At 40.4% G+C, this 12,103-nt stretch overlaps 1 protein-coding gene across 1 annotated transcript in view; it reads left to right on the top strand.

Moving 5' to 3' along the window:
• LOC113888446 (multidrug resistance-associated protein 4-like) overlaps positions 1-12,103 on the top strand; it is a 392,537-nt gene that overhangs the window by 358,197 nt on the left and 22,237 nt on the right. Inside the window, 2 exon segments of the mRNA XM_027535574.1 lie at positions 3,353-3,525; positions 3,963-4,068. Of these exon segments, the coding sequence (XP_027391375.1) occupies positions 3,353-3,525; positions 3,963-4,068 (279 nt within the window).

Raw genomic sequence — 12,103 nt, 5'->3', positions numbered from 1 at the left:
CTTAAACTCTTGTGGAGAAGATGGAAAACCAGTCAATGCATGTGTAATAAATTCTCAGTGCTGATACATGTGAAGAAGAAAATAAAGCAGAACATGAAGAGAGGCCAGCTGACAGCATTATTAATAATGGGCAATATCTGTTGATTTCTTTGTATCAACCACTACAAACTCTACACATACTGACTCATTTTATACTCTGATGATGTTACCAAGTACATACCTTTATTATTTCATCTTCATGTTAGTCTCATTCTTACAGTTTCAGAAAGCAGTGTCAACTGGAAAACATTTTCACCTCACAAAAGCCTCAGTCCTTGTAGGCCAAAGTGGAAAACCTGAAGGAAAGTAAAAAACAAACAAACAAACAAACAAAAAAACAGCTTAGTGATGAGATATCATCCAATTTGAGAGCAAGTGTGAGATTATTTATTTATTTTTTTTAATTAATTTTATTTTATTTTTAAACTTTACAATATTGTATTAGTTTGCCAAATATCGAAATGAATCTGCTACAGGTATACCCGCATTCCCCATCCTGAACCCTCCTTCCTCCTCCCTCCCCTACCCTCCGTCTGGGTCGTCCCACTGCACCAGCCCCAAGCATCCGGTACCTTGCATAGAACCTGGACTGGCGACTCGTTTCATACATAATATTATACATGTTTCAATGCTGTTCTGCCAAATCTCCCCACCCTCTCCCTCTCCCACAGAGTCTATAAGACTGATCTATTATACAGAGTGAAGTAAGCCAGAAGAAAAACACCAATACAGTATACTAACGCATATATATGGAATTTAGAAAGATGGTAACAATAACCCTGTGTACGTGACAGCACAAGAGATTATTTCTTTAAAGTTAAGACATCAGTCTTATGAAAGACCAATTTGATGTACAAAGATTACTAATGTCAGCTCAGAAGGAAAAGTGACAAAAGCTTTGCCGCTGTCACACCTTGGATTAGTCCCATCACTGGGTGCAGGTGTATGAATTTGTTTCATAGATAGAACACTAAGTCCTCTTCCTTGTAATGGAGGAAAGGGGGTGACTAAGCTGACATCTTCCATTTTATAATTTTCATCACGAGCACTTGCATCACAATCCAAATCTTACCCTTTAGATTCTGTAAATATCAATACCATACTTAATCCTAAATCAGAATTCCCTCTTTCTGAGCTTGAACTCCATCAGGAGTATAATTCAGGATCATGTTCATAGAACTACTCCAGCATTTAGGATACCAAGAAAATGTTGCCCTTTCATGCCTAGTGTTTTGTTATTTAACACTGTAATTCTGGGTCCCTGCTCACTGGCCATCACTCATCAACCTGTTGGTCTCTTAATCTGAAGTATATTTACTTTTTGTTCTTTAACTTCAAGCATAGTATGGGTTTGGTTCTTATTCCATAATATTTCTCCAAAACAAATATTCATTGAAATGACTCCTAACAACCAGTGACTTTCAGATTATCTCTGGCAGTTAAGTTTATTTTATTTAATCTTATGATTACAATTTTTAAATTGTTTTATTGAAGGATAATTGCTTTACAGAATTTTGTGGTTTTCTGTCATACATCAACAAGAATCAGCCATAGGCACACTCATGTCCCCTCCCTCCAGAACCTCTCTCCCATCTCCCTCGCCAACCCACCCTTCAGCTTGATACAGAGCCCCTGTTTGAGTTCCCTGAGTCATACAGCAAATTCCCATTGGTTATCTATTTTACATCTGGTATTGAAAATTTCCATGTTACTCTCTCCATACATCTCCCCTTCTCCATCTCCTCCCCCAATGTCCATAGGTCTGTCTATGTCTGTTTCTCTGAAACTGGAGCCTATTATACAGAATGATTGCAATTTTTTCAGAATAGTTTAATATAAACACCACCCATAGCCATGGTCTGGGGGAAATAAGATGTTACGTTGTGTCCTGTTTTTCCTGAGTTTGCTCACTGCAAAACGTTTATGACACTGAAGAAAATCCAGTTAACTGGAAAAACAGATATGGGGTTAAATTTTGGAAGGAAATATCAATAGCCTCAGATATGCAGATGACACCACCCTTATGGCAGAAAGTGAAGAGAAACCAAAAAGCCTCTTGATAAAAGTGAAAGTGGAGAGTGAAAAAGTTGGCTTAAAGCTCAACATTCAGAAAACGAAGATCATGGCATCCAGTCCCATCACTTCATGGGAAATAGATGGGGAAACAGTGGAAACAGTGTCAGACTTTATTTTTTTGGGCTCCACAATCACTGCAGATGGTGACTGCAGCCATGAAATTAAAAGATGCTTACTGCTTGGAAGGAAAGTTATGACCAACCTAGATAGCATATTCAAAAGCAGAGACATTACTTTGCCAACAAAGGTCTGTCTAGTCAAGGCTATGGTTTTTCCTGTGGTCATGTATGGATGTGAAAGTTGGACTGTGAAGAAAGCTGAGTGCCGAAGAATAGATGCTTTTGAACTGTGGTGTTGGAGAAGATTCTTGAGAGTCCCTTGGACTGCAAGGAGATCCAACCAGTCCATTCTGAAGGAGATCAGCCCTGGGATTTCTTTGGAAGGAATGATGCTAAAGCTGAAACTCCAGTACTTTGGCCACCTCATGCGAAGAGTTGACTCATTGGAAAAGACTCTGATGCTGGGAGGGATTGGGGGCAGGAGGAGAAGGGGACGCCAGAGGATGAGATGGCTGGATGGCATCACTGACTCGATGGACATGAGTCTGGGTGAACTCCGGGAGTTGGTGATGGACAGGGAGGCCTGGCGTGGTGCGATTCATGGGGTCGCAAAGAGTTGGACACGACTGAGCGACTGAACTGAACTGAAAGCCAAAGTAGGCTCCAGGTTTAATAATATATGAGGTAGAGTTTGCCATTGTTTGAATTTGTCTTTTTTTAAACCTTTAGGTCTTCCAAAATGGTAAAGTACTGATAAGATTATATGTTTAGACAACCAAACTTCCTAAAATAATTTTGTTTAAAAAAAATTTCCCTTAATGTACTAAGATCTAGGGAAAATATACTTTGGGGAAACTGTAAAGATCATTTTAACTTTTCTGTTTAGATCAGATTGGGAGAAATAGCTTCATTTCTTGAGAGACTTCCTTAACTAATCCCTGGTGGGGTTTCTGGTGGATGTCCTATGGCAGGGATAGGGGACACTGAGATCTTTCTGTCCTGAGTTGACTCCACCATCTTTCTCAGTTGAATGCTCCTTTGAAGGAGCTCTCCCCATCAGGTGGCTGTACATGTAAGATACACAAGAAGTCCTGAGGATGTGAAAACTCTAGCATATGAGGCTTATCTCCTTCAGCAGAAATTTGTGTAGGAAAATGTTGTTCTTTCTGTATCCACAGGTACAACTTAAAGAAACAATTGAAGGTCTTCCTGGTAAAATGGATACTGCCTTAGCAGAAACAGGATCAAATTTGAGTGTTGGACAGAGACAATTAGTGTGTCTTGCCAGGGCTATTCTCAAGACAAATCAGATATTGATTATTGACAAAGCCACATCGAATGTGGATCCAAGGTAAGGGGCTGAGGTCCATGAAACCTGGAATCTGAATTTTAAATGTGGTAAATGGAAAATGCTTGATGATGCTTAAAACTGTTTTCAAGTGTTCTCTTTGTCCCAAAGAAATCTCTTGATAAGATTAATTCTAGAAAACAAAGAAAGAAACTAAAACTTGTTATATGGTATTAATATTGTTATGAGACTTCCTATGAGAGCAAAATTCCTAAATGTAGCTTCTGATAATTTCAAGCTTTCAAGGGAAGAATATTTCCCATTGCTTTATGAAAAATGGTAAATTTGTAAGTAGACCTTTTATACTTAGTTTTTCAGAAACAAGATTAAGTCATAAAGCATGGATTTAAAAAAAAACATCATTATTATATATGATATTTTTAAGTCTTAAGTCTGCTTTTCCTGTCTTTACTAACTAAACTGAACTTCTTTGATTCCAGAACTGATGAGTTAATAAAAAAAGCAATCCATGAGAAATTTGCCCAGTGCACTGTGGTAACCATCACACACAGATTGAGCACCATTATTGACAGTGACAAGATAATGGTAAGAGCCTTACCTGTGGAATTTCAGTTATTTTCATTTTCATTCAATTTTGCAAAATATCCTTCCTTGTAAAACTTTATAGGAACCTCTAATAAGTTAACTTTCCCTCAGTTTTTCTCCATTTCTGACAATAACTTGGGTACTTAATTATACCTTCAGAATGTGCTATTAAATAATATATCCAATAATTTCATATTTTCATATTAAAAGTTTATTTACACTGTCATTTTTCTTAAAGATAGTCAACCATGAAAATATTCCAGATCCAAGATAAGTCTCCATATTTCAGAGTAGTAGAACATGGTCATTTTTACTATGCCACAGTTGTTTCATTATTTTTAGATTCCCAGAATCAAAAACTGAGACCTTTGGGAATTCCCTGGCTGTCCAGTGATCAGGACTTCATGCTCTCACTGCCAAGGCCCAAGGATCCCTGGTTGGAGAACTAAGATCCCACAAGCCACGTGGCATTGCAGATTAACAAAAAAAATTAGCCTTTTATTTAGATTACCAGGAGGCTGTTGACTAAAGTTGAAGAATTTCTTAGCTGTTGCTGTCAGAGTGAATTCCATGAGAAGAAAGGGCCTGGTGAGAAAAACAAAGTATTTTCACAGAAAGCACTTAATAAAGGAAATATGTCACATAGCAATTGGAGGGTTAGAAATGTTAGAAACACTGAGTTAATAATTTTAGCAGGCAGCTACTGTGTCCTAGGACAAATCTCCAGACCCAAGAACTCAAGAGGAGAGGCCCTAAAGAGTCGGTGCTCAGACCTCCATGGAGCAGTCACTGTCCAGGTGCTGGTGATATTTGTGAGGGAGCAGGATGGGGCTGGTTCTGCACATGCTAATGGAACCTGGAATCTGGAGTCAGGTCCCACTGCTGAGGTGATGCTGCAGGATTAGCAGAAACTAGACAGTCTGTTCGGAGAAGGCAATGGCACCCCACTCCAGTACTTTTGCCTAGAAAATCCCATGGACGGATGAACCTGGTAGGCTGCAGTCCATGGGGTCGCTGAGGGTCGGACACAACTGAGTGACTTCACTTTCAGTTTTCACTTTCCACTTTCATGCATTGGAGAAGGAAATGGCAACCCGCTCCAGTGTTCTTGCCCGGAAAATCCCAGGGACGGGAGGCCTGGTGGGCTGCCGTCTGTGCAGCAGCAGCAGCAGCAGCAGCAGACAGTCTGTTTGCTCCATGAGTCCCTCTAGTGCTCCCTACTGGGAGGATCTAACAAAGAGCCTGCTGGCCAAAAGTGAAAGTGAAAGTCACTGGATCATGTCTGACTCTTTGTGACCCCATGGACTGTACAGTCTATAGACGTCTCAAGGTCAGAATACTGGAGGGGGTAGCCTTTCCCTTCTCCAGGGGACTTTCCCAACCCAGGATTGAACCTAGGTCTTCTGCATTGCAGGCCGATTCTTTCCAGATGAACCACAAGGGAAGCCCAAGAATCCTGGAATGGGTAACCTATCCCTTCTCCAGGGGATCTTCCTGACCCAGGAATCAAACCGATGTCTCCTGCATTGCAGGTGGATTCTTTACCAAATAAGCTGTCAGGGCAAAGTGTTTCTGAAATGTGATTTGCAAAGAGCCAGCCTCTTCATCACAAGAGTGTAGAAACAAAGTTAAGTCAGTGCTGAGAGACTGTAGATAAACAACTAGCAAGTCTCTTACATAGTAGATCTGGACTCAGCGCACAAAGCAGACTCTAAGCTTTGGTGTTTGGATATCTGTCTAGTATCTTTCCTGTAATTTTGATTTGCTCTTTCTTCCTCAGAAATTAGTATTTCCTTGCTTAGCTTTGTTTTCCTCCTTCCTCCCTCCCTTCCCCTTTTCTCTCTTTTGTCGACTTCTCTCTCTTTTCTTTTCCCTCTGTTGCTGAATTTCCATAAATCTTAGGACGTGGATTTATAAAATGACAAGGAAAACCATTCCTCGAAGAGAAATCTTTGGCTGCAAATAAGCCGTAAGGAATTCAAGTTGTTTTCAAGCTAGTTCCCAGCCTGTGGAACAAGCTAATATTATTCATTTTACAGATGCTAACTACTGTCACAAGATCCTGCAGTATCCAGTGTTGCTGATTAGAGATGAAGTAAATAGATAAGGAAAGCCTGCACAGTGCTTAAAAGGCAGCAGAGTCAACTTTTGGTCTATACTAAATAGGTCAGTCAGTATATACTAAACAGGTAATGCTGCTGCTGCTAAGTCACTTCAGTCGTGTCCGACTCTGTGCGACCCCATAGACGGCAGCCCGCCAGGCTCCCCTGTCCCTTGGATTCTCCAGGCAAGAACACTAGAGTGGGTTGCCATTTCCTTCTCCAATGCATGAAAGTGAAAAGCGGAAGTGAAGACACTCAGTCATGTCCAACTCTTAGCGACCCCATGGACTGCAGCCTACCAGGCTCCTCCATCCATGGGATTTTCCAGGCTAGAGTACTGGAGTGGGATGCCATCACCTTCTCCAAAACAGGTAATAATCAGTAATAAATGGTCAGTAATACTCAAACTTCCTTATGTTCAGGGATAATGGAGTTGCCTCTTTTGACTTCTTGAGCAGTTCCTGGAATATTACCTCCCTCCCTATTCCCCATGCATTGTCAGGTGGGATCACCAGTGGGGACACTGAGTAGATACCAGACTGTCAGCCTCAAGGCTGTGCCTGTGGCCTCACTCTTGTGAGCTGGCCATACTTAGGAGTGAGTTCTGGAGAAGCAAATGACAAAAGTGGGGCATTTGCAACCAAAGGGATGCTCTAGGCTCAAAGCAGTGTGTCTGGTCACCTGAACTGAAACATCTCAGTTAGAAGCAGGCCTCTCCTGCAGAGTTTTATGAGGGACCTGGTGACATTCCAAGATTTTAGGACAGTGACTTTGAAATGCCAACAACTTTGTTTAGCATCAAGCATCCTTAGTCATTTGTTTTTGTTCTTGAGTGCTAATTGGAAAAGTAACCTTTTATTTCTACTCTTTACCTGTCACTTTGTTATTCTTACGTCTCAGCACTGTATTTTGCAGACTGCCCCCCAAAGGCATACTTCTTACACAAGGAATGATTGATGCTGTGAAATTTCCCTTTTGAAACCCTTTGTCAAGCTTTAGAGGCAGCAACAGAAAGATGACTTGATCTCTGGTGCGAATAAATTCTTTGCTTTTATATGTACCCTGGAGATGTATTTTTGGGGTTTGGTATTACAGCATTCATGGAAGCAGCTTCCTGTTACTACCTAATTCTTATACATGCTGTCACTTTGGAATGTAGCCTCTGTGGTAGCTCAGATGGTAAAGAATCTTCCTGCAAAGCAGGAGACCTGGGTTTGATCCCTGGGTGAGGAAGATTCCCTAAAGAAGGGAATGGCAACCCACTCCAGTGTTCTTGCCTGGAAAATCCCATGGACAGAAGAGCCTGATGGGCTAGAGTCCATGGGGTCACAAGGAGTTGGACACAACTGAGCAACTGATACTTTCACTTTGGAATGTATGATTGGTTAAGGAAACAGTCAAAAATGACAGCATTTGGCAGACGTGTCAGTTGCTTAGTTCTGAGTCTTTATCTATCAGTACTTGATCCATAGTTGTAAATGTCTAGTTCACAAGTACCTCCTTAATCAATCATATTTGTTGCCATTATCAAAATACATCCATTTGTTTAATGTTTTACTTACCAGTCAGTTCAGTTCAGTTCAGTTCAGTTCACTCAGTCATGTCCGACTCTTTGCGACCCCATGGACTGCAGCATGCCAAGCCTGCCTGTCCATCACCAACTCCTGGAGTTTACTCAAACTCATGTCCATTGAGTCGGTAATGTAACCTCAGATTTTTCCCTCTTTGTCAATATGTTCAACAAGTCCTTAACCTAGTTTTACAAAACAGTTTACAGCCCGGCCCTTCCCCACCTTTCTAGTTTTGTCCCTCTCTGGTCCCCCTCCTTCCTTTACAGCTAAAACCACACTGATGGTGTTTCAGGTCTCCAAATGCAGTCTCTTACAGTGTGTCCTTTCTCAACTGTTGGTGGCTTAGACTAATGTCCCTGTAGTGGAAATGGTGAGATGGCTGGATTTGGGATAGACACTGAAGTGGAGCCAAGTGATGGACTGAACTTGGGATCTGAGGGAAGAGAAGGGAAATACAAGGGTTCTCTTTGGAGCCTGTGATGATGACCTTGGTTTTCCATGGTGACCTTGACCTTCACTGTGGAGGTGACCTTCCTGCTTCTGTTTTAGGAGACCTTCAGTTTAAGGCTCTCTGGTCAAGGTCATCAGTGATGTCACAAGGAGATCCCAGTAGGAGATGTAAATCTGGCCACTTGTTTACATCTTGGTCTGACCTGGTTGCAGCTGATGACTCCTCTGGTAGGAGTAGAAACAATCCTCTAGCTTCAGGGCTGGAGAATCGTCCTCTGTTCTACACCCACCCCAGGTGTAAACCTTGTATTATTTTCTAGAGCTTTGGATTACCAGTCGACTTTCAATCAGCAAAAACACCATAAATATTGTTCTTTCTCAAAACTTTGACTTTCGAGGCACCTGTTTTTCTTGATTGATTTAGAAATACAGGAATATGGGGGATGGATAAATTAGGAATTTGGGATTAATAGATACACACTACTACATGTAAACAACAAGGCATGACCTTGCTGGGATGTTAAATGAGTGCAATTGTGTGTTAGTTTGAACATTCTTTGGCATTGCCCTTCTTTGAAATTGGAATGAAAACTGACCTTTTCCAGTCTGGTGGACACTGCCAAGTTGAGACATGCAAATCAAAACTACAGTGAGATCTCATACCAGTCAGAATGATGATCATCAAAAAAATCTACAAATAAATGCTAGAGAGGGTGTATAAAAAAGGGAGCCCTCCTACGTTGTGGGTAGAATGTAAATTTGTGTAGACACTATTGAAAAACTGGAGGGATTTTCCTGGTGGCCCAGTGGTAAAGAAACTGCCTTCCAATGTAGGGGACTTGGATTCAATCCCTAGTTGGGGACCTAAAGTCCCACATGCTCCGGACGACTAAGCCCACACACCACAACTACTGAGCTCGTGCATCACAATGAAGATCCCTCATGCCACAGCTAAGACCCAGCACAGCAACAAACAAACAAATGAAGAGAAACTATGAAGGTTCCATAAGAAGCTAAAAACAGCCCCTGTGTGATCCAACAATTCCACTCCTGGACATATACCCAGAGAAAAACATGGATACCTGCACCCCAGTGATCACTGAAACACTGTTTACAATACTCAAGACATGGAAGCACCCAAATGTCAATTGACATATGAATGGATAAAGAAGATGTGATACATATACACAATGGAATATTGTGCTGTGCTGTGCTTCGTTTCTCAATTGTATCCTACTCTTTGTGACCTCATGGACTGTAGCCTGCCAGTCTCCTCTGTCCATGAGGATTTTCCAGGCAAGAATACAGCAGTGGATTTCCATGCCCTCGTTCAGGGGATTTTCCCAACCCAGGGATCAAACCCTGGTCTCCCGAATTGCAGCTAGATTCTTTACCGTCTGAGCTACAGAGAAGCCCACAATGGAATATTACTTAGATATAAAAAGGAAAGAAATAATGCCATCTGCAGCAACGTGGATGGACCAGGAGATGATCATATTAAATGAAGTAATTCAGACAGAGAAACACAAATGTCATATGATATCGCTTACATGCAGAATTTTAAAAAAATAAAATAAAAAAATGATACAAATGAACTTATTTACAAAACAGAAACAAACTTACTAACATTGAGACCAGAGACCAAATTTATGGTTACCCAGGGGAATTGTGCAGGGAGGGATAGATTGAGAGTTTGGGACTGACATGCACATACTGCTCTATTTAAAATAGATGGCCAACAAGGACCTCCTGTATAGCATAGGAAACTCTGTTTAATGTTCTATGATGACTTGCTTGGGAAAAAATTTTGAAAAAGAATGGAAACATGTATTTGATTCACTTTGCAGTAAACCTGAAACTACCACAACATTGTTAATCAACTATATTCCAATTTAATAAAAAGTTAAAAGTAAATATACTCCCATATAAAGTAAAAATTAAAAAAAGAAAATGAATCAAATTATTTTGCAATAGGTCCATTTAATTTTTATGTTTAAGACAGCTACCTAGATAAACACATCTTCATTGAGCTTATGTAACTGACTGACTTATCTCACTTAATGCATTTGTCCTTAACCAGTGGAGAGTGGCAAATGATTTGAGATTAGCATTCCTGGAGAGTTTCTCAGATCAAGGGATTGTTATCACACTACCTTAAATGTGTGGTTCAGTTTAGTTCAACTTGGGTTACAGGAAGAATGGGGAAAGAGTGAGAGATTATAGGAACATTTTCTTATAGATATAAAATATTAAAAAATAATTCAAAATTGTACCTATTTTTCTGTATATAAAATTTAGAGTTGCTTTATGTTTATGTGTTCTGAAATACCTAGAATCTTTGACAAAACTGGTAAGCGTAGAGGCTACGTTGGTAAAATTCCATTCCTGGCCTTTTTTCAGTCTGTGTTCCAATGTAACTCTTGTAGCTCCTGACATAAGCATTGACCACACTGCACTCTGTTCCTGTCAGTGCCCCCTCCTCTCTGATTACCCCTTTTCTTTTTCTTCATGTCCAACATTTGACAATAAGTTTCAAGCCTTTATCTTCAACACTGGCTTGTTTGTCTTTCATTTTCCCTTTCACACTTCCTCTTGCCCACAGCCATCAGGCATGTGGTCCTCCATGTCCACATCCCTAATCCTGTCACCCCTGTATCCCACTGCCTCGGCGGCTTCCCTTGCCAGCTATATCCGTTCCCTCCTTGATCTTATCCTACAGTCTTGCCAAATTACACCATTGGGCAGTCACCCTGTCATACCCTGAATTTAGTTTCCTTTGTTTTTAACTTTTAATCAGCATGTATTGTGTGCCTGATTCCTGTCATGTACAATGTCAGAGTCCTGAGATGCAAAGTGAACATAGAAAACCATATAAACCTGCTCTGGAGGAGATCCCAAGCTAGCGATCAACCCTCTTGGTCCATTTGGTTGCCTGTGTCTGGGATGACCACTGTCTGCTGACCCACCTCCAATTCTGCATGTTCAAGGCTATTCATTCTTCAAGGCCCAGCTCTCTGCTCTCTGTCCTCCCTGAAACGTGTCCTCCAAGCCTCTGGCCAGAAGTCATTTATTCTGTTACTCAACTCCTCCTTGTCATGTGTTTTTTTTCTTGCATTATAGACACTTAAGGATTTTCTTCTCTCTCTCCTTTCAGTATAGGCTTCCTGATATATGTGTTTTCCTCTTCTAGAGCATCTGGCATAGTGCTATCAATGCAGTTAAATATGGTAAATGTTTGCTGAATAAATTTAGAAACTAATGAAAATTAACTTAAGTTTTCCTCAAATATGTTTTGACTGTGGGCCATTTCATATTTATTGTTCATGAAAGTTAAAACTAGTTTTCTTTTTTTTGTGAATATATCCCAGGCACACAGTAAATAATTTGTGCCTGAGTATAATAAAATTACAGTTGAAAAGTAGACAGGATAAATGTTTATGTTTACATGCATATTTTCTTAAATTATAAACAAAGTTAATATTAGGTATTATCCATATGGAAAGATATTTTAGACTACTGAATATTAAACTTCTCATGTCTCTTATTTTACTTATGGTAAATAATTTAACAGTGTCTTTTACTTGTAACTCACATGCAGAGGAAGTAATGAAAGTTCAGTCCTAGATTCAAATCCCAGTTCTGCCATCTGCTGATTCTACTGCTTTGGCCAAAGTATTTAACTGCACATCAGTCTTCATCTGTGTCTGGTGGTGAACTTCTTGATAGACTGTCTTGTTCATCTTTGAATCTCCCATTCCTAGAACAGTGCTTTGGTGATAGATAGTCAGTGCTTACAGGATGGATGAATGGATAGGGAAGATGGAAGGAAAAAAGGAAGGAATAAATGGAAGAGTAGATTGATAGAAATCATGAACCTTGTTTGTCTACTCTTGAGAGACATTCTTGAGAATT

The sequence above is a fragment of the Bos indicus x Bos taurus genome, unplaced genomic scaffold (genome assembly GCF_003369695.1).
Source record: "Bos indicus x Bos taurus breed Angus x Brahman F1 hybrid unplaced genomic scaffold, Bos_hybrid_MaternalHap_v2.0 SuperScaffold_100136, whole genome shotgun sequence".
NCBI lineage: Eukaryota > Metazoa > Chordata > Mammalia > Artiodactyla > Bovidae > Bos > Bos indicus x Bos taurus.
This window is presented reverse-complemented; position numbering and strand designations above follow the sequence as displayed.